Source organism: Capra hircus, chromosome 13 (assembly GCF_001704415.2).
Source record: "Capra hircus breed San Clemente chromosome 13, ASM170441v1, whole genome shotgun sequence".
Taxonomy (NCBI): domain Eukaryota; kingdom Metazoa; phylum Chordata; class Mammalia; order Artiodactyla; family Bovidae; genus Capra; species Capra hircus.
Window position 1 is genome coordinate 65,459,688 of NC_030820.1, and position 23,061 is coordinate 65,482,748.

Below are 23,061 nucleotides of genomic sequence, written 5' to 3' on the forward strand. Positions count from 1 at the left end.
GCCATCAAGGAAGAGATTGTTCCAGAGCTGAGGTCCTCTGGCTAACTCCTACCCCAGAGCGCCAGCCCACATGGGGCTAGGGTTGGCCCTGGCAGGTGCTTGCTCACCCAGCATCCCCAGGGAATCCTGATCTGGTCCCTGCAGACCACATTCTAGAAACCCTGGGATACCAAGGCTGGGGCAGGAGCAGGAAGCTGGGGTCCCAGCCCACCCAGCTCCCATGGGGACTCTGCACTGCCTGGGCCTCTTTCCTCTTTGTATCTGTCTCCAACCTCCTCACCCCTCCATCTCAAATACCACCTCCACCAAGAAGCCTCCCTGGCTACCGCAGGGCACAGCCATTTTATATGAATTACTGAGTACCTATGGGCTTCCTAGGTGGGTAAAGAATCCACCTGTCAATACAGGGGCTGCAGGAGATGGGGGTTTGATCCTTGGGTTGGGAAGATCCCCTGGAGTAGTAACCGGCAACCCATTCCAGTATTCTTGCCTGGAAAATTCCAAGGACAGAGGAGTCAGGGGGTGGGGGATCATAGAGTCGGACACAACTGAGCACACACACAGTGAGCCAGATTCATCACCAAATCGCTGGATTCAGTCCCCAGGGTGGCCGGCCTACTCCCCACTAATCTGTTCTCCACTGAGTACATGGAGTGATTTTTTTTTTTTAACCGTTAATTCTCCTACGTGAAATCCTTCAACAATCATCAAACTCTGGAAACAGCCCAAATGTCCCTCAACTGGTGAAGAGCTAAACGGTGGTACACCCATATAACTACTCAGCAATTACGAGGAAGGAACTGCTGATACCCACAACCACACGGGTGAAGCCCAAAGGCATTATGCTAAGTGGAGGAAGTCAGACTCAGTTGGCTATAGACTGTATGAAGCCATTTCCATGATATTCTGGAACAGGCAAGATCATAGGGACAGGAAACAGATCAGTGGTTGCCAGGGGCTGGAGGAGGGAAGCCCTGGCCACCAAGGGGTACGGGGGAATGTCAGGTGGGGGGCGAGAGCTGGCGCAGCTCAGCCGCTTTAGTCGTGTCTGACTCTGTGAACTATGACCCGTCAGGCTCCTCTGTCCGTGGGATTTCCCCCAGGCAAGAATACTAGAGTGGGCTGCCATTTCCTTCTCCAGGGGCTCTTCTGACTCAGGGACTGAACCCACGTCTCCTGCATTGCAGGTGAATTCTTAACCATCTGAGCCACTGGGGAATGGAATGATTTTGGTGGTGGTTACAGAGCTCCATACACTTGCCAAAGTTCATTTTACGGTATGTAAATCACCTGGCCTGAAAGCAAAAGAGAAGCCTGATCCTGCCAACCTGTCCATCTCCATCTTCCCAACTCCTCCTCTTATCGGCCACTCAGGTCTTTTCCCAGAGGCCAAAAGATACCTCGCCTGTCCCACCTCTAAGCCTCTGCCTGGATTCCCCTCCCCTTCATCTCCCACTACTGGCTGCCCGTCCTGCTTGAAGCGTCCACTTAAAGGCCACCTCCTCAGAGAAGCCCTCCAGACCCCTCTAGGCCCATCACGTCCGTCTCAACCCTGTTTTTCTTTCATGGAGCGTAACATATGTCCCAGCCTGACTACACTGCTGCTCAGTTTCAAAGAAAAGTGAAAGTGTGAGTTGCTCAGTCATGTCTGACTCTTTGTGACCCCATGGACTGTAGCCCACCAGGCTCCTTTGTCCATGGAATTCTCCAGGCAAGAATACTGAAGTGGGTTGCCCTTCTTTTCTCCAGGGGATCTTCCCAATTCAGGGATCCAACCCGGGTCTCCTTCATTACAGGTGGATTCTTTACCATCTGAGTCACAGGGAAGCCTCACTCAATTTCAAACCTTACCCAAATTTATCACTTCCTTCCCAGGTTCTAGGGACCCGACCCACCAATGAGCAACAGACCCAGCAAGAATGACAGCTGAGCTGAGGGATCCAGAAGCTTCGATCTGCCGGATGGCAACCACTCCACAGAGGCCTGGGAGCCTCTGCCTAGCCGGCCTTCTCCACACCACCCTGGCCACCACGGTCCCTCGCTCAGGCCAAAGCCCAGGCTGCTTGCCCATCTGCCACCCTGGCTCTGGCCGGGCCACTCACCCCCGCCTGGAAGGGCTGACCTGCAGGGTGGGCCAGCAGTGGCCACGAGGGCGGCATGCCAGCCCCCCGAGAGGCCAGGACAGCCATCTGCTGTCCCTTCTGCCCGTCCTCCAGGGTCTGTCAAGGCTCCAGATGAGATCATCGCACTTGGACCCCAAGGAGGGCCGAGGCTGTGCGGCTCCACTTCCTTTCCAGCTCAAAAGCCAAGAACTACGGGAGCATTAGCGGGGCTGGGGGGCCCAGAGACTCCATCCCTTCACAGGCAGGGGCTCTGCGGTCTAGAGGGGGCCTGGGACACCCCACTGTCCCCCAGACTGTCCGGAGTCCAGCCGGGAGGGACTCTGCGCTCCCATTTCCCAGCTTAGCCTCCTTGTGTGGAGGCTGGGCTCTAGCTTTAGTGGAGTCAGGGTCAAAGGTCCTGGAGAAGGAGGGCCTGGACCCCAGCCAGGGATGGCCATGCCACACAATGCCCCCTTCCCACTGGCATGGAGGCTGCCTGGTCTCAGTGATGGAAGACAGAGTCCTGGACTTGCCTTTCCAAGAGCAATCAACGCCCGCAGGCACAGGGCTGCCTGAGCACGCCACCTGTGCCTGGCGACACACGTTATCTCGCTGTATCCCCACCTCAGCACTGACTGGTGAGGCACTGAGGTCGGAGAGGTCACCTCAAGGTCACACGTTAAATGGCATGGACAGGTTTCGAGTCCAGTTTGACCTCTGTAAACTAGACTAGACGGTGTCTCTGATGAGACAGTAGTGAGAATAATAACAGCTAATATATGCAAGGGTTTATCCTGTGCCAGCACCGGGCTGAGCTCTGAATGTCCGTTACCTCAGTTACAGTTCCTTTGAGGCAAGTGCTATTCTATAGATGCCCATTTTACAGATAAGGAAACAGAGGGTCAGGAAGAAGGCTTCAAAGTCAATCAGGAGTGAGCCTCTCAGATGTGGCCTGGCTCTATGCGTGAGACCACAGACACTCTCTGGTGGGGAGCTGTGTGTGTGTCCACATAGGCGTGCATGGGCAGCGAGGGCTGAGGAGGGAAGAGATGCCTGGAAAACGCTGACCTCCATGGCCAGGCCTGACTTGTCGCTGTCCCATTCCAGGCCTCACTAGCCAAAGCAGCGAGACCTCTGCAGCCCCTGATGCCTCTGGGTTGGGGGGCGCTCAGAGCAGGGACACCCAACAGTGTCCCTCCTGTCTTTTCTCTGTTGACAGGAAGGAAAGTAGCATTTGGATCTGGATGTATTTAAAACGTCCCCCAGAGGCTTTTCTGGTGGTCCAGTAGCTAAGACTCCATGCTCCCAATGGAGGGGGCCCGGGTTCGACCCCGGGTCCAGGAACTAGATCCCACAGGCCACAATGAAGATTGAAGATCCTGTGTGCTGAAACGAAGACCCGGACAGCCAAAATAAATGATAAATAAATATAATTTTTAAAAAATTCAAAGTCATCCCCCAAACAGTCTCCGGGCTGCAGCCAAATATCTGAGGAGGGAAAGCACAGTGCTCAAAGGTGTACAGGGAGGGAAGGCGGGGTTGGAGAGTCAAGGGAGTGGCTCCAGGCAGTGTGGCCTGAGGCACCAGCACACTCCAGCATCGCACACCTCCAAATCTTCCCGGGCACCATTCCCCCTGCTTAGGATCCAGCAAAGAGCACCAGGGACCCTAGACCTTCTGCCTCTTGCCACTTACAGACTGCATGACCTCTGGCAAGCCCCTTAACCTCGATGAGCTTCAGTTTACAGACACCAATGAAAGGAAGGGGTTAAGTCCCACCAGGGTAAGAGCTGTGTCCTCCTGCAGAGCGTGGGGAAGGGGGATGAAATTATCTAGTTAACAATGTAATTACTTAGAAGAAAATGCCCCAGAGGAGCCTACAGGAAGCACCTAGGTGTCTAAGTCAGGAGCCTGGCCTGGAGCTGAACACAGGAAGGTGGAGGAGGAACCCAATGGAGGTGAGAGGGACTGCAGCACAAGGCCCCGTGGCAGAGAAGACAGAGGGAGGCTTGGGTGCAAAGAGCGCTCAGAACTTGGGTGGAGTGGGGGTGAGGTGAGGCTGAGAAAAGCAGGACCACACAGGCCACCCAGGCACTTGGGCAGGGCTCAGAAGGGGTGTGGAGGGGAGAGGTCGAGGCACCTGACCCCGAAGAACAAAACCAGCGTAAAGACAGCTGGTCCAGCCTGGATACAGAACTCCAAACTCTCTGGAGTCTGAGCTTCTCTTTGAGGCACAGGCAATGGGAGATTCTTCACCGCACTTCTAGAATGTGGGATCCCCAAAGGTGGCCCTCCATCAGCAAAGAGGTATCTCTGGATGAGAGCCTGCAGCACTGGCCTGACTTGGGACAGGAGGGAAAAGGGTGGACGGCGCAGGGAGAGATGTGTTTGGGGATACTCACAATGCACTTCAGCTGCACACACACACACCTCCCAGGCCCCTGCTCCACGCCAAAACCCACACCCAGAGCCAGGCACAATCCCTGTTGTCAAGGACCTAGGGCGTGGGACTTCCCCAGTGGTCCAGGGTGGAAGACTCCACAGTTCCAATGCAGGAGGTCTGGGTTTCATCCTCGGTCAGGGAACTAGATCCCACAGACTGCAACTAAAGATTAAACATGCCACAAAACAGATCCCGTGTGCAGCAGCTAAAACCCAACATAATGAAATAAATAAATACTAAAAACAAAAACCCAGGGCTCACAGGCAGTCAGATCCAAGCCTGGTGATAACGAGTGATGAGGGTGCAGAGCTGTTGAGAACTTATAGGCCCTGGGTAATCCTCACATACATTCTTTCTCACATTTAATCCTCACAGCCAACACTGTAAGCACCATCAGCATGCCCATCCCTTGTACAGATGAGGAGACTGAGGCTTGTAAAGGCAAAGCTCACAGAAGAAAAGGCAGAACAAGGTTTCAAGCCCAAGTGGGCTTGGCTCCAGACCACAGTGCTCTCTACCACCTTGGACCCCAAAGAAGGGAAAGGCTGGCTTATTGCTCCCACCTTCTTCGACTCCCCACCATTCCTCAGGGAGGCCAGCACCATCCGCTGACCTGTGGGGCTCCTCCAGTGACTGCCCGGCCCAGAACACCCAAGTCTCTGGGCTCTTTCCCCACCCCAGTTCCCAGTTCCTTCTGGCGCCAGAAGGAAGAGAATGTGACTGCATATGAGGTCACGCCTGTGGGGCACCCAGGGGAATGATCTTAGTTATAATCTTGGCTGCTGGTCAAGCCTCTGCTTAGAACTCAGCCAAGCTCCTCCCCTGAAGAACTCTTTCTGCCCCAGACACTATACACATGTGGGGCTCCCTCCCTTCTGCTGTGCCCAGGATGGTGCTGAATGTGCTGTATACCTGACCATTAATCCTCCCAAGTGCTCTGAAAGAAAGAAAGGAATTAAGTTCCCTTTGTTTTGTTTTTTCTTCGCTACAGTGGGTCTTCATTGCGATCCGGGAGCTTCTCTTAATAGAGAGCATAGACTCTACAGTGCATGGGCTCAGTTGCCCCACAGCATGCAGGATCTTAGTTCCCCAACCAGGGCTCAAACCTGCATTCCTCGCATTGGAAGGATTATTAATCACTGGACCCCCTAAGTTCGCATCTTACAGACAGGAAGACTGAGGCTTGAAGAGGGGCCTTGAACACAGGGTTCATGTACAGGGAAAAGGCAACAATGCAAGGTTTGGCCCAGACCTGATCCCCAAAGTGGAAATTTCTCCACGTCCCTGCCGAGGCCCCTGGGTCTTGTGCTCCGTGCTAAAGGCACGTGGAAAGGAGGCAGTGCCTAGCTCTGCTCTAGGTCACCACAGCCCCTGCCAGCAAGGCGTTCACAATGCCTCAGTCAGCTCAGTGCCCAGTACCCTTCCCAAGCGGGCCCACCTCCCCTTCCCAGTCTCCCCCTCACCACTGCCCCCACCCACCACTCCCCTCAGCTCTTCTATTTTAAGCCCATAGTCTGCCTGCAGCCCACCTGCAGACCCCGATCACTGCTTTTCATTCAATCGTGCAACAAATATTTATTGAATTGTTAGGATGTGCCAGGCACGGTCCCAGCAGCTGGACACAGAGGCTGTCATTCAAGGCTAACTCCTCAACTCTAATGCCTCCTCCTCCAGGAAGTCTTCCAAGCCCCTCCTCTGAGTGCCCACATAACTTCCTCTATCCCAGTCTCCTTTTCCCAGGCAGAATCAGGCACTCATTAGGGACAGGAATGGTACAGTCCTCCACAGCCCCCAGCAAAGGGGCAAGGGGAGGAGGCAGTAGATGAGGGCAAGCAGGAAATTCCAAGGAGATTAGGAGGGAGGTGCCCCTAGGCACTATTTCTCCCGCAGGCAGGCCTGACAATTGCTCCGTTTGGCTCACTGGGCCCCAGCCCAAGTGTCGTGTGTCCGGGGCCTGAGGGCCTTTGATGCAGTTTCTCCACCTCGGTGACCTGCCAGCCCTTTATCTGCCTACAAACCATTCAGCCTCAGTCAGGCTCCAGGGCACCCAGATCCCAGAGGTTGCAAAATCAAGCCCGTCACACTCCTCACTGTTCTCAGCAGCCTAGTGGAAGGAAGCCTCGTGGAGGCGCTGAAAACAGTAGTTTGTACACATGAGCTCCAGGGAGACACGGGCCAGGATATCCTGTGTTTCTGTGTGGCTGCAATGTCACAGCCAGTGTGTGTGTGTGTCTGTTCACATGTGTCTCCTGGCTGTGTGTGTCTGTGAGCCCGGGTGTGCAAGCCCGGGTCGGTGAGCCTGGGTCTGCTGTTTGCTGTCTTTGTGGCAGATGCAGTGGGGGTGTCTGGGTGATGGGCGGTGTCTGTGCCCGCCTGGCAGGGGAGGGTCTGTGGATTTCTGCGGGTGACAGCACCTGTGTGTAATGAGTCTGCGTGGGTTTGTGTACCAAGTCTGCGCCTGCATACGCACGTGTACTTCCGATACGTCTGACACTGTCTCCAGGGTCTGTCCATCTCTGGGACGCGGCCAAACGTGTCTGGCGGTGTGTGAGGGTGTGTCGTGTCTGGCGGTGTGTGAGGGTGTGTTTCTGAGCCTGCCGTCTCCTAGATGGTGTGTCTGTGTTGGGTCTGTCCAGTAACGGGGGGTGTGAGGAGACACGTGTGGTGTATCTTGCATGGGTCTGTGTACTTCTCTGAGTGGGTCTCCTCTCTAAAACACCTGCAAGTGTGCTTCTGGAAAGCAGAGAGCACAAGCCTGTCCTTGAATAGGTACATGAGACGTGCGTCAGTGGGTGTGGATCTCTGCGCATGCGCTGTGAATATGGGTTCGTGAGTTTGTGTGTGCAGGAGAGAGTGTGCCCAGGGACACAGGCCAAGCCCCTCTGCCAGGAATACTGGGAGCCCTAGGAGCTTCGTGGTCCTCCTAAGGCCTCAGCAGCAGCCATCTCACATTTTCCATCTCATTCTCCATCTCGCTGGAGCTTCTCCCTGCCCCCATGACAGGCTGAAAATCCTTAAAGACCCAGTTCTCAGAGTTGCTTCTTCCAGGCCACCTCTCAGCCGCCTTGGAGACGGCTGAGACTCAAGACAGGGACTGACTAGGAGCTTTGCTGACCGATGACCACTCCTCTCCCCCAACCCGGTGACAGGCAGATTGAACCCTTCCCCCTACAACTCCCGGGAGCTGAGAAATGCTTCACAGCTTGCTGGCTACTGCCCCAGACACCTGGCACGGGGCCTGGAATCCAGGAGGCATTCGGAAAATATATGTTGAATGAATGAATGCCTGAAGCAGCAAGTAAGGGAAAGGTGGCAACCAGGACAAGCACTGACGTTTACTGTGTGCTAGATGTATATCGGGCTTTCTCGGAGGCTCAGTGGTAAAGAATCTGCCGGCAATGCAGGAGCAGCGGGAGACCTGGGTTTGATTCCTGGGTCAGGAAGCTCCCCTGGAGGAGGGCATGGCAAACCACTCCAGTATTCTTACCTGGAGAATCTCATGGACAGAGCAGTCTGGCGGGCCACAGTCCACAGGTTCACAAACAGTTGGACACGACTGAAGTGACTTAGCACGCACACAAATCTACACTGTCACTTGGAAAAGGGTCCCCACTTGGAAAAGGGGCAGATATGCTTATCTCCCATTCTTCAGAAGGGAAAACAGAGACTCAGAAAGATTGAGCATCTCATACAGCTTGTAACTGGCAGAACCAGGCGAGAATCCTGTTCTCTGAAACTTGGAGGTACGGGCTGCCTCCTGCATGGGAGAGGGTGGAAGAACGACTGGGGAAGGGAGCTCCCTGGGGTTGTCTGATGAGGGTCCCACATGTACCAGCTGTGCCCATGACATAACCTCTCCGCTTCCTCCTCTGTCAAATGGGTCTGATGTCAGAACTCTCCACAGAGGACTGCTGTGAGGAGGAAAGGACTTACTTAACTCAGGGCCTGGCACTCTGGAAATGATCTCATAGCTGATAGCTGTTGTGCGCATGAGCCAGAGAAGGCCAGTAATCAGTAGTTTGGGGGTCCCCAGGCGGGCTCTAACATTCCAGCACTCTGGATTCCAGCCTAACCATTATCTAACCCTTAAAGCTGGATCCAACCCCCCATCACTTCCTCCAGTCTGACCTCTGGTCCCAATCTCAGTCTGCATTGATGCGGGGTACATATCCATGTACACTCAGGCAGGCACGTGCCGCACCCCCCAACACACGCACAGTGCCTGCAGGCTCCAGGCCCTCAGCCCCAACATAGGTTATTCTCTACTTTCTCCCAACAAGTCTTAGCCTGGGGCACTGCACACAACAGAATTCCTCTCACCAACCTATGTCCCACACTAGACCCATCGTTAGCAACCACAAGCTCATGCTCCTCTCAGACTGTGAAAAGAACAGTCTTTTCACAGGGTTGGACCAACCAGGTTTGGAATTCTGGCTGTGTGAGCTGGAGCCTCCATTTACCCAACTGTACCCAATGGGAACTGGAAGTGAATTAGATGCTTCCTCTGGGCCTTCTGGGCTGACATCTAAAACTGGCTGTACTTCCAACCTCCCAGGTGGCGCTAGTGGTAAAGAACCCATTTGCCAACGCAGGAGACATAGAAGACACAGGTTCGATCACTGGATAGAGAAGATCCCCTGGAGAAGGACATGGCCACCCATTCCAGGATTCTTGCCTGGAGAATCCCATGCGCAGAGGAGCCTGGCAGGCTATAGTCCATAGGGTCGCAAAGAATCGGACATGACTGAAGTGACAGCATGCACACACAAACTCTCGCATGTAGAACCTCCAGGGAGGTGGGGAGGGCTTGCTTCATGGAGTCCACACAGTGTGGAATGTGACTCACACCTTCCTGTCCTCCCTGGAGCAGCTCCTGATTTATTAACATCTTAAAGCTAAGGGGATCCACCCTCCTGTCTTCTCCCAGCTCTATCAAGAATGAAGACTTCAGGGCTTCCTTAATGGCTCAGTGGTAAAGAATCTGCCTGCTAATGCAGAAGACACGGGTTCGATTCCTGGTCCAGGAGACTCCCATACGCCCCAGAGTAACTAGGGCCATGCGCCACAGCCACTGAGCCTGTGCCTTAGAGCCTGCGCTCTGCAACAAGAGAAGCCACCGCAATGAGAAGCCCTCGCACCACAGCTAGAGAATTGCTGTGGTGCATGGGCTTACTCCTCGCAACCAGATAAAGCCTGCACAGCAACAAAGACCCGGCACAGCCACACCCTCAAAGAAAGAATGAAGACCTAGACATCCTCTCTGCTCACTGATTACCAATAACGGTAATTCCCTAAAAGGTGCAGGATTTCACTGCTTGCAAAATGTTTTCTTGTCTATTCACACCTCCTTGGTCCCTGTAAACAGTCCTCTGAGGCTGCCCAGGCAGGTTTCATCATCTTCATTATACAGATGAAACCAAAAGAGAGCTCAGAGAGGCCACGTGACTCACTCATGGCCACACAGTAAATGACAGTCAGGTCGCAAAGCCAGATCTTTGGGTTCCAACTCTCAGATTCTTCAGTCCACACTGGGTGGTTCCCAGCATGTCCTAATGGTACACAGGCAACAATTAGTGGTGATGGGGAAATGGAAGACCTCAGACCACCAGGATTTTGAAGGTCAAACAGTCAATCTGTCTGCTTCTTTGAATCCTGGACCCTTAAAAGTCAATAACCTTCAAGGTAGAGAACATAGATACCAAGGGGAAAAGGAGGGGATGGGATGAATTGGGAGATTGGAATTGACATATATAAACTATTGATACTATAAAAATAGACGAGTAATGAGACCCTTCCCATTATAGCACAGGGAACCCTACTCAGTGTCCTGTGGTGACCTAAATGGGAAGCAAAAAAAGAGGGGATATATGTATACACATAGCTGATTCACTTTGCTATACAGTAGAAACTAACGCAACCTTGTAAAGCAACTATACCTCAATGTCTTGTTTACATTTTTTTTTAAGTTAATAACCTTCACCCTTCCTTGGCTGGAAGGGACCCTGAGGTCAGGCAATTTCAGCTACAGCCTTCACATAAACCTCTTCCTAAATCCTCCTCAAGTAATCACAAACACTACATTTTGTTCAGTTTACAAGCTATTTTCCACAAGCCCTATGTCTTTATCCAACGGGTGAATACCTCCAGCATTCAATAACTCTGAATAACTCAAGTGACAGCAAGCTCACTGCCTTCTCTGTAGCAGCTCCTCACTGGGAGAGAACTGCCAGGTTTCCACCTTCCCCCTGGGGCCCCAGAGCAAGCCTCAGGCCTCAGGAGATCTGCCATCATCATCCACAAGGCCCTCCCCAGGCGACAGGTCCCAGTGCCTTCCATCAACTGGGAGGTGAGCTCGAGAAAGGCCCCTCCGGGCTCCCAGAGACTCAAGCCAGGCAGCACCAGGCCTGCCGCGGACATGCTGGGGACCTGCAGTCTCTCCTGTTAACTCGGTTCCTGCATCTTGGAAGCAAAGCGGCCCAGAGGGGCAGGAAACACGTCAAGAGTACAAGGTACTCTGACTCCAAGCCTGCTGCCTGGAAAACTGGCTCTGGGACCTGGAGCAAGTCCCCTCCCTGTTGTGGCTGCAGTTTACCCATCTCCAGAATGAACAAAACAACTCCTCCTGGAACTTCCCAGCCAGTTCAGTAGTTAAGGCTCTGCACTTTCACTGCAGGAAATGCGGCTTTGATCCCTGGGTCCAGGAACTAAGATCTTGCATGCCTCACGGCGTGCCCCCCAAAACAAAACCAAACAAAGAACTCAACTCCTGTGATAGCCTCTACATTTATGGCCCACATCCACAGTCTCTAGGCTTTCACCTCGCTTCTGTGAGGCTGGCAGCTGGAGAAAAGATCAGGGACTGATTCACGTGGACACAGCATTAACCTGTCCTGCTCACCTCTCCCATCCAAGCTCCTCCCTCTCTCCAGGCTCAGAACTGTTCCCTGAATTCCACAAGTTTCTTCCTACTTCGCTTAGCCTGGAAGGGTCTCACTCCAGCTCCTTACTCAGCTGGCTCCCTCTCATCCTGGCCTCCCTAAGCCACCCAGTCCCCCCTCGTGTCCCTCCCCACCCTTGTGACGATCCCTAGTGTGATGCAGTGTGTGATGCAGTGTGTGACTACAGTCTAATTCCAGCCTCCTCCACTAGGACCAACAGCTCCATGAAAACAGACACTTCATCCTCAGACCTGTGTTAGTGCCTGGTACCCAGCAGGCATTAAGTAACTAGTTGGTGAATGAATGAATGAGGGGCCAGGACTACTTCAGGTGGGGAGGAGGCTCTATTCCTTCCCCACGGAGTCTGCCAGAGAACATGGTAAGCGCCCACGGAAATGTGTCATGTACCGCTTGAGAATAACAGTGGTGGAAATTACCCTCCTCTGAGGCTCGCTCCACTCAGGGTGGAGCTCTCAGGGTGTTTGCGCACATAACTCATTGAACCCTTAAGGTTGGAAGATGTGTGATGTCTCTTTTTACAACAGGGAGACTGAGGTCCAGAGGCATTAAGGGGCTTGCCCAAGATCACACAACCAGGAAGGCACACTCTTCAGATATAACAGTGGTCTGAGGCCTGCATGTGAAGCCAGAAACACTGAATGAATGAGGGAAACTGAGGCTGAGCCCTGACGCAGGCAGTGGGTGGTCCCCAGCCAGGTCCTGGCCCCTGTGAGGCCTCAGGTTCAATCTCCAGCCTTCTGGAACTGTTTCCCATCCTAACAATCATGGGTGGCTGGGCAGGACTCCAGAGCTCTGCCGGGTAATTTCCTGGGATGAACAGGAGCTGGTGGGGGTGGATGAGGGAAACCATGAAGTCAAGTTCTACGGCCCATCTTCCCTTGCCAGGGGAGCAATGGAGGCCAGGAGGCAGGATTGAGGAGCTCAAGGCAGGTCAGGCACCACCTGGGCAGGGCCAGGCCTTCTCTGGCTGATCTCCCTCCTCTCTCCTAATACCCTCCTCACAGCTGGCTTGTGAAGACTGCAGGAGCTGACTGAGCCCCCGATTGTCCACACTGAATGGGGGCTTTGGGAAGGCTTACCCTCCCAATTAACAGATGAGAAAACTAAGGCCTGGTCTGAGGAAAGGTTAGAGGCTAAAAGGGTAGGTTATTCTGATTCAGACAGACTCTGTCCTTCTATTGTACAAGCAGTTACTAAACACAGGCGGGGTAGCAGATCCTGGGGGAGATGGAGAAGGAGAGACACAGTTAAGCAAGACCTCACAGACTCTAAAGACAGAGAAACCCTTTGGGCCCGAAGAGCTACAGTGCAAGGGTAAGTATTGCCAGGCAGACAGAAATCAACAGAGTGCCATGAACTCGGAGGCTCTTGGCCAGGGGTGCTCCGGGTGTTGTGCTAGGATACCAACTGATAAGAGCAGGTAACATTTCAGCCTCTTCCAAACCGTGCCCAGCCCGTGGCGGGAGAACCCAGGAAGCCGGCAATCTCCCAGGCCAACACCGACATACGAGGGCTGGGCCGACGCTCAAGTTGCCTCAGTGGGCAGACAGCTTGGCCTGCATCCAGTAGGTCCTCATGTGCACCGAAAGGGTGACGGTCAAGCCTGCTTTCCTGGGAAGCTCTCAGGTCCCCTACATGCCCAGAGAAAAAGCCTCTTTCAGATGCCAGCTTCCCTCTTCTTATTGGAAAGGAGATGGACACTGCTGGGGGGCACGATAGGACTGCTGTGTATACAGGGCCTATCCAAAACTGGGCAGAAGACAATACCCTGGGATTTAGGGAGGTGTGAACGGGTTCTCCCAGGACACCATCCTCCCAGGCTGCAGGACCGTTAGACTGGGCGGAAGTCGGACTCTAGCCAAGGGGATGTTCCCAGATGTCATGCTTTCAAATGCGGACCCGCCCTAAAAGGCAGGCAGGGACAGGCCCGAGCCAGGAAAGCCCTGGGTGAAGACTCAGGCTAGTGTTCAGGCCTCTCCTTAGCGGGAGATGGCCACAGGTCTCCCCGGCAAACGGCACACCAGTGCCTGTCCCAGAAAGGAGGGCCACCCAGCGGCCTGGGGGTGGGGGCTCTGAGCCGCGATTTCCGAGGTCCAGGCCCTCACGGAGCACCCACCCCCATCCCAGGCACCTTATCTAAGCATCCTCCAAAGCACTCAAGACCCCCTTCCTAAATCAAAGCCCATCGGCAGTCTCCTCCAGGTTCCTCCCTTAGGAGAAGGTTTCCCAGATACAATGGGAAGCGGGATGCGAGGGAGCCCCTGAGGGTTTAGGCCCCTTGCCCAGCTCGAGCGGTGGGACAGCGGGCCGGCTGGTGCCTCGGGCCGGTGGGGCGGACACCCGCGCCTCCCCGCGGCCTCCCCTTCCCCCACCGGGACCCCCGCCCCGACCCCGCACCTTGAGATAGTCGTTCTCCGAGCGCAGCTCCTCCAGCTCTCGCACGAAGCCGCCGGGTCCACAGTCCAGCATCTCCTCGGTGAGGTCGGAGAAGGCGAGCGAGGCACTGAGGGGCAGGCGGCTGCTGCCCACCGACGACGCGGCCACCGACGGCTCCTCGGGGGAGGCGGGGGGCCGCGGAGGCTGCTGTGCCGGCTGCGCCGGCTGGGGCGGCTGTCCCGTGCGGGCCCCCCCGGGGCCCCCGGCAGCCGACTCGGCGTCGCTGCTCAGCGCCAGCTCCAGGCCCAGCAGGCGCGCCTCCTCCGACGCGCAGTCCGACACCTCCGAGCTGCTGTCGGTGAGGCTGGGCGGCGGTGGCGGCGGTCGCGGCCCGGTCCCCGGGCGCGGACGGCCCTTGGCGCGGACCCCGGTGCGGACCCCGGCAACTCGCGTCCCTGCGCCCCGCGCCCCGGGCGCCACCGCACGCCCCTTCTTGTCCGGCCTCGCCGAGGACGCGGCGCTGCAAGCGGCCGCGGCGCCCGGGCCTGGGCCGCGGCGGCCCTTGGCCAGAGACCAGCCGGCCACGTCCTTGGGCCGGGCCGGCGACGGCGCGCGGTGGCTCTTCTTCCTCTCCGGGGCGGGAGCAGGCGGGGGGCCGCAGCCCCGAGCCGGGGGCTCCCCCGCCGGCACCTCCATCGCGGTTTCCCTTGGCCTCAAGGAGCGGCGCGCATGGCCCGGGCCCGCCCGGCCTCCGCGCCCGGTGGGAGGCTCCTGGCGCCGCTCCGGCCGCTGGGGTCGCGGCTCCTCTCGGCCCACCTCAGCCCCGGGGCTGCGCTCCGGCCCCGACCCCCGCCGCACGGTCTCTCCACTGCTCTGGGCTCGGAGAGAGCGGCCCGATCGCCTCCAGGCACCCCGGCTCCGGCTCCGGCTCCGCCCGGCGCCCGCCCCCTCGGCCTCGCCGCGCCCCCGGAGCGTGCCCGGGCCCCGGCTGCCTGCGCGCCGATCGCTCTCTCGAGCTCCGAGTCCGGCTGCGGCCCGGGCCCCGGCTCCGCCCGGCGCGGCCCGCCCCCCGCGCAGCCCCGCCAGCTCCCCGCCCCGCCGCCTCGGCTCGGGGACGCGCGGCTCCGCGAACAAAAGGCGGACGCGGCGGGAGCGGCAGGGAGGGACACAGGCAGCGAGCGAGGGAGGGATCTGCGAGGCAACAGCGACCCCCTCGAGGGTCAGGCCGGCCGAGGCTGCCGAGGCCCCGGCTCCCTCCGCCTCCGTTCCGCCGCCGTCCCCTCCCCTGCTGGCCTGGGCGACGCCCCCGGCGGAGGCGCCTTCGCTCCCCTCGTCCGCGCAGAGGTCGCGCGAGCCGCGAGACGGGGGACTCCCAGGCAGAGGCCGGGCGGACCTCAGATCGCGTGAGCCAGCATCCATATACACGCCGAGCACCTCGCCCCTCGCGGCTGTGCGGAGCGTGCGCGAACTCCGCCCCCCGAACCTAGCGGAGCGAGACAGTTCATCCCAATGTACAGATGCGTAAACTGAAGCCTGGGGAAGACCGGCGATCCCGGCCCACGGTTACTGGCAGAGCCGGGATGGATGCCAGACCTCGCGCCTCCAAGGGCGTGCTCCGGATGTCCAGGCTTGGCTTCCCTCTCATAGTCGTGGGGAGCGTCTGGCCCTCGGTGCCTGCCCAGCTCTGCACGCCTTGACCGGCTGTGGCCCCAGGCACGCTCGCTGCTTCCCTGAACCCGGTCTCAGGCTCTGCCCGGCTAAAATCGAGGCGACCCGTTCTGAGAAGTCAGACCTGCGGGTGCTTTGGGAGTAGGTTTTGGCTCCCGCGTAGGCTAGTCCGAGCTGGACCTGGTTGCCCTGATCCTCACACGTCCCTGACAGAGCAACTCCATATGACCCTGGAGCCCCAACTCTGATGGGTGTCGTTTCTTCCCTTCCAGAACTGTGCTCCCGTGTTGTTGATGTTCCCATGTGGCTGTCACACCTTTCCCGCCCCCTCTCCTCGCTGCTACCCGCCATCGCCGCCTGGCCCCTGCTGGGCAGAGTCGTCGGAAGTCCTTTGGCTGCCCAGCGGGGTGGCGATCACCCTCAGGGTGGCAGCCCCTTGCGACGGTGGGGGGCAGGGCTGTGTTTACCCCTCTGCAGCCCCTTCCTCCTCCCTCTGTTCCTCTTACTTTCGTTTCCTCCTCTTAACCCTTTCCCCCTTCCTTTTCCATTTCCCTTTCCCTCCTCTTCCTCCTCCCCCCAGTCCTGTTGCCTCACTCCTCCGCCTTGACACACAGCTGGCCCCAGGTCCACTTTGTTTCTGTCCCTCCTACCCCACAGCGGTGAATACACTCCTGGGGTATGCCCTCTCCTTGTGAGGCAAGGCTTCATTCCCATCTAGGGGTGTCTAGGTGTGTGAGTGCCCCCTCCATCCTCAAACCCTTTCTCCAGGTGCCTCCACCAGCCAGGTAAGGAGCAGGGCCCCTTGACAGGTCCTCTGCAAACACTTCTTCAGGGGCATTTCCATCCCCTCCTGGCAAAGCACCAGCTCCCCTGCCCATACTGACTGTCCACTCACCCAGTCCACAGAGGGCCACAGTGGTGGACTTGTCAGTGGTGAATTCCTGACCTCCTGGAGCACGCAGTCAAGGGAGGAGATGAGCCACAAAAGAGTCATCACCACAGGATGGCATGACATTCCACCAAGGCAAGGACCAAGGTAGGCCCTCCTCTGCTTCTCCGGCCTCGGAAGACCCCATGTGATACAATGGATAACAGGGTCCTTCTAGCTCTGATGACCCCATTTCTTGTAGACTGGTTCTGGTCTGGCACAGAGAGGTGCTGTGTGGCTCTTAGAAACTCCATACCCTCTCTGAGCTTCAATTTCTCCATCTATGCAGAATGTGGGCTCGGAGATGCTGGATGATGTGAACCGTGGCAGGGGGATACATGCTAGAGCAGGCTGCTCAGCCACTCCTGACACACTCATCAACCACTAGACCATCAGGGAAGTCCCCCAGCAGCTGCCTGGATCTCCCCATGTGGGCCTGGGCGAGAGTCCTGGCTCTACCACGTACCCTGTCTGGGTCCCAACACTCATAGCTAAGCAGGGGGCTAATGGCCCTGCCTGTTCTGAGGGTCTTCAGATGTGCGAGCCCTGAATCCACATTGCAGCCCCAGAAGAGCCTGGGGAACAGCAAGCCCTGGTAGGGCTGGGGTGGCGAGGGCTGGGTAGGGTCAAGGTGCGGGCTCTGGACTCGGTTCAGAGGAGGGAAACAGCAGAAGGAGCAAGACTTGCCAGGAGCCCAGACTTGGCTCCATGGAGGTGGGGAGACCACCCGGGGCTTCCCGACCCCTGAGCACTCATGCCAGGCTCAGTGCCCAACACTTCAGCAGAGGATCCCGGAAAGGTTAGGAACCTCTTGGGACTGACTGTATTTTTTGAAGACAGGTTCAGGGATGTTTCAGTTCAGTTCAGTTGCTCAGTCATCTCCGACTCTTTGCGACCCCATGAATGGCAGCATGCCAGGCCTTCCTGTCCATCACCAACTCCCGGAGTTCACCCAAACTCATGTCCATCGAGTTGGTGATGCCATCCAGCCATCTCATCCTCTGTCGTCCCCTTCTCCTCCTGTCCCCAATCCCTCCCAGCATCAGAGTCTTTTCCAATGAGTCAACTCTTCACATGAGGTGGCCAAAGTACTGGAGTTTCAGCTTTAGCATCCGTCCTTCCAAAGAAATCCCAGGGCTGATCTCCTTCAGAATGGACTGGTTAGATCTCCTTGCAGTCCAAGGGACTCTCAAGAGTCTTCTCCAACACCACAGTTCAAAAGCATCAATTCTTCGGTGCTCAGCTTTCTTCACAGTCCAACTTTCACATCTATACATGACCATTGGAAAAACCATAGCCTTGACTAGACGGACCTTTGTTGGCAAAGTAATGTCTCTGCTTTTGAATATGCTATCTAGTTTGGTCATAACTTTCCTCCCAAGGAGTAAGTGTCTTTTAATTTCATGGCTGCAATCACCATCTGCAGTGATTTTGGAGCCCAAAAAATAAAGTCTGACACTGTTTCTACTGTTTCCCCATCTAATTCCCATGAAGTGATGGGACCAGATGCCATGATCTTTGTTTTCTGAATGTTGAGCTTTAAGCCAACTTTTTCACTCTCCTCTTTCACTTTCATCAAGAGGCTTTTTAGTTCCTCTTCACTTTCTGCCATAAGGGTGGTGTCATCTGCATATCTGAGGTTATTGATATTTCTCCCGGTAATCTTGATTCTAGCTTGTGCTTCTTCCAGCCCAGCGTTTCTCATGATATACTCTGCATATAAGTTAATTAAGCAGGGTGACAATATACAGCCTTGACGTACGTATGAAAGTGAAAGTGAAAGTGAAGTCGCTCAGTCGTGTCCGACTCTTTGCGACCCCCATGGACTGTAGCCTACCAGGTTGCTCCCTCCATGGGATCCTCCAGGCAAGAGTACTGGAGTGGGTTGCCATGCTTATCCCAATTATTCTTTTTTTAAAAAAATATTTATTGATTTATTTGGCTGCATGAGGGCTTAGTTGCGGCATGTGGGATTTTCACTGTGTCATGCGGGATCTTTCGCTGCAGCACACAGACACTCTAGTGGTGAGGGGCAGGGCTCAAGGCTTCTTAGTTCCCCGACCAGGGCTAGAACCCTCGTCCTCTGCATTGCAAGGTGGGTTCTCAACCACTAGACCATCAGGGAAGTCCCCCAATTATTCTTTTTTACAGTGTGGCACTGACCCTCTTCCAATTGAGTGACAAGGTTTGTATTCCTTCACCTCGAACCTGAGCAGCTTTTGTGACTGCCTCAACCAACAGAGAATGGCAGAAGTAACAGTGTGACTTCCAAAGCTAGGTCCTAAAAGGCAATATGACTGACAACTCAATCTCTCTGTGTCTCTGAGTCTCTCTCTCTCAATCCACTTTCCCTTGGATTCCAGCCACCATGTTGGGAGGAAGCGAGGCCTCATGGGAGAGGCCACATGAAAGTGTTCCAGTCAACAACTCCAGCTCTGGTCCCCATCAAGCCCTGGACATGTAAGAGACGGAATTTTCAGATGATACAGCCTCCAGCCTTGGAGCTGCACCAGCTGATGCTAAGCAGAGCAGAAATGAGCTGTCCCAAACTGCAAAATAAATATTGTTGTTCTGAGACACTAATTTTGGGGGTAGTTTGTTACACAGCAATGAATAACTAGAATGCTTGTTCAAGGTCATATAACTTGGAAGTGGCAGGGCTGGGGTAGATCTGACCCCAGGGCCATCAGGCTTTAGAGCCTGTTGTGCTGCATTGTTGGGTAGTGTTCAGCTCAGGCGCACACTTTATAAAGTTCTACTCTAGAAGCCATGAAGCATTAAATGATTGTAAGAAATAAATCAGATTGTAAGAAATGAAGATGCTGATCACCCAGTGGGAAAACAGTTTATGTTCTCCCATTCAAGCAGCTGAATTGACCAACATGATGGAAACTGAATAGAGACTAAACCCTGGAAGGCTCCCAAGAAGAGGTGATCTTTTAAAAACTGAAATTTTTATTCCTTTTTAAAATGTGCTTTTATTTTTTGGCCACACCATGCAGCATATGGGATCTTAGTTCCCCAATGAGGGATGAAATTCATGCCCCAGCACACCCCCCATAATAATAATAATAAGCTACAAAGACTTAGTGTACAACACATGGAATATAGCTGCTATTTTACAATAACTATAGATGGAGTATAACCTTTAAAAATTGTGAAGTCTTAACCACCGGGCCACCAGGGAAGTCCCAAAGTTTTTGTCCCTTATACAAACCACTGGCTGAAGAAGAGTTAGAGGAATTAGTAGGGGAGCCTGCTTTAAATAGAGTAGTCAGGTCAGCCTCTCTTTGGAGGTGACATTTAAAGCGAGTTATTCAGAGAGCCAGAATAAGAGAATTCCAGGCAGAGAGAACCCACTTGATAGATGTTCAAGACAGTGAGAAGGGCCATGTGACCAGCACTAGATGGGTGATGGACAGAGCTGGAGTGGACAGAGGGAGTCGCAGCAGCCCTCGCAGGCCTTTATTCTTGATGCAGTGACCAGCCACTGGGGGCTTCGGAGTAAGCCAGGGTGAGATGTAATCTGTGTTTTAAATAGATCACTCTAGCTGATGGCAAGAAGATGCTAGAAGATGGGGCATAGAGCTGTTGGACCAGCCTGAGAGGTAACGGTGGCTGGGATGAGGGTGGAGGCAGTAGAGAGGGAAGAAGAGGGATGCTCCTGAGAAAGCTTCTGGGAACTTTGAAGACTCGGACACCCATGGATGGAGGTGAGGCATCAGAGAAATGAAGTTCAACTCCCAGGTTTTGGGCTTTCGTTACAGTACGAGTGGTGGTGTGGTTTAACAAGACAGGGAAAACAGCTCAGAGGTGATTGTGGGTAGAGAGACCAGGTTTAGGGGTGGAAATTCAGAGTTCTTTCTGGGCCCAATTGAAAGTTCTTTGAAATGTTTTTGGAGACTTTCAAGGCATATAGGCAACAGATCTATGAGTGTGGGGCCCAGGGTAGCATGTGGTCCAGAGTCATGAAAGATTATTAACGTTTAGATAATATTTAAATCCATGAGACCAGATAGGGTCACATACAGAGAGGGTCTATAGAGAGAAGAAAAACTTCCCTAGAACCAGGAAGTTAGGAATCCCTGGTTCTATCACAGATATAGAGAACAAACTAGGGGTTACCAGTGGGGAGAAGGAAGGTCCAAACCGTTTTGTAGAAAATAAGCTACAAGTGGAGTTCTCTTGTGGCCTAGTGGTTAGGATTCCAGGTTTTCACTGCTGTAACCTGAGGTTCAGTTCCTGGTTGGGGAACTGGGATTCTGCAAGCCATGTGGCACGCACCTCCCAAAATAATAATAATAATAAAGCAACAAGGGCTTATTGTACAACACAGGGAATATAGCTACTGTTTTATAATAACCATAAATGGAGTGCAACCTTTAAAAATTGTGAGTCACTATCACGTATACCTGTAACTTATATAATGCTGTACAAGTATACTTCAATTTAAAACAAAAAGTAAAATTTAAAAATGAAAAAAAATTGGTAGTTGTTCCCTCCAAGCGTGGATGAGATTGGGAGAAGACAGGATGAAAGAGGCCTTCAACAACTGCTTCTAGAATGTCTATCATTAATTGTTCGAATCTTATTAAATAAAGCTATCTCCATATATCATTTCTTTAATAAAGTAGAAAATTAAAAAGGAATCCCTGGTTCTAAAAAGTGGGTAAGAGACGAGACACCAGCCACAAAAGACAGCAGGGGAGCTGCCACTGAAGGAGTAAATGTAAGAGAGGGAGAATCACTCTGTCAAATAGCAGAGGGGCTGGAGGAAGATGAGAGCAGAAAAGTGTGTCCCCCCGCCCCCAGCCTAGAGAGACAAGAGCAGGGGTGGTCAGGACAGATGTCAAAGGCCAGGGATTGAACAGTGACCAGGAGGAGGAGGTGGAATGTAGGGAGACGAGGATGGAGCCGTCGTGGTCACGTGAGAGGCAGGGGCAAGCAAGAGATGGATGAGGCAGAGAAAAGTGGAGAGTGAGAAATCTAGGGGGACCCCAGGGACTGGCTTCGGAAGGGAACAGAGGCTGTTCCTTCATTGTCCCGGAAGGCAGGCAGAAGAGATGGGTGAGATGCAGGTGGGTCTATCGGAAGGGTGAGGGAGGGACTGATGGCTTCCATTTTCTCAAAGAGGAACAAAGTCACCAGCTGAGAGTGAGGAGCCAAAGGAGTGGCAATGGTGCGTGAGGGGGGCAAAGATGGTCCATTACAGGGACCAGAGCACGGAGATCAGAGCTCCCAGGATGCCGAGGGGGTACATCATGCACCCACCCACAGCTCAGAGCGAAGCCAGTCAGCCCAGCGAGCCACCAGGTGTATCCTCTCCCTTTTCTCCCAATGTCTAAGGGTTTATTTTGCGTAGCGGAAACTGTGCCACACATCTCATTTTATATCTGCTTTTTTCATTTTACAGAGTAGCAGAAGCATTTTCCTGTGCATTTATGAACTCTTGGCAAACATCGCTTTTAATTCTTAGAAATAATGCACAGAGTGGATGTTCCACGGGTCGATTAACCTTTTCCCCTTGTACGGGACATTGAAATTGTTTCCTGGTGATGACTGCTGCCGTGCTAAAAGAGGCGGCGTGTGGTCTGGTGGAGAAAGGAGAAGGCAGGCTGCAAGGCAGAGCTGGGATGTTCAACCCTCTGGCATCTAGAATCTGATCGTGGAAGCTTTTCAGAAGCCAATTACATGCGATTTGGGCTTCCAGGTGGCTCAGATGGTAAAGAATCGGCCTGCAATGTGGGAGACCCAGGTTCCATCCCTGGGTCAGGAAGATTCCCCAGAGAAGGGAATGGCTACCCACTCCAGTATTCTTGCCTGGATAATTCCACAGACAGAGGAGCCTGGTGGGCTACAGTCCACGGGATCGCAAAGAGTCAGACATGACTGAACACACTTCGTGGCAATTAGCTTTCTTGCCAGGTCACATTCTAGACTTAAGGACAAAGAATGGGACAGCAAGGCACACCTCACTGGTCTCCCAAAGTGCCCAAAGGCTCAGGAATCGAGTGTGGAGGGAAAAGATTTGGGAGTGGGGCTGTGAGAGCAGGAGGGCCAGACATGTGACCTCCAGGCTGTTAACAGTTCAAACACATATTGCAACAGCCTTGTTTGAGATGGCAACAGGGCCCATCACTTGAATGTTTTCCCCATAATATTAATACAAGTCCTTTCAGTATCCTATCTTCCTGGTTAGGGCGTTGCCCCAGGAGACCTGGCCATGGAGAAAGGATCTGGAGACCCAAGTCCTTTCCACCAAGGCCAGCAGGAAGGGGTTTTTACAGCCGCCCCTCCCCCCGCTCCCATCCCACATTTCCTGGATCCTGCAGAAAAGGGGCTACTTCCAGAACTGACCCTGTTCACCTGGAGGTCTGCGTGAAACAGTTGTAGCTCTGTACCCTGGTCCCCCAGCGGGCAGCTGGCCCGTCCAAGGGTGTGAGCCACCCAAGGAGTGGGCTCACCCACCCCAAACAGGCTGGGGGACCCTTGCTGGGCATATTTTTTCATGACTTCCTGCCCTGCATGGAGGTCACTTGGTCTGGGACTGGCTGAAACCCCTTCCAACTTTGAGGTTCTGTGTTT

At 54.4% G+C, this 23,061-nt stretch overlaps 1 protein-coding gene across 1 annotated transcript in view; it reads right to left on the reverse strand.

The window, feature by feature from the left end:
• Positions 1 to 14,868, reverse strand: part of SOGA1 (suppressor of glucose, autophagy associated 1) — a 75,276-nt gene extending 60,408 nt beyond the window's left edge. Inside the window, exon 1 of the mRNA XM_018057819.1 lies at positions 13,902 to 14,868. Within this exon, the coding sequence (XP_017913308.1) occupies positions 13,902 to 14,576 (675 nt within the window). The 5' untranslated portion in view covers positions 14,577 to 14,868. The remainder of the gene's footprint in view (positions 1 to 13,901) is intronic.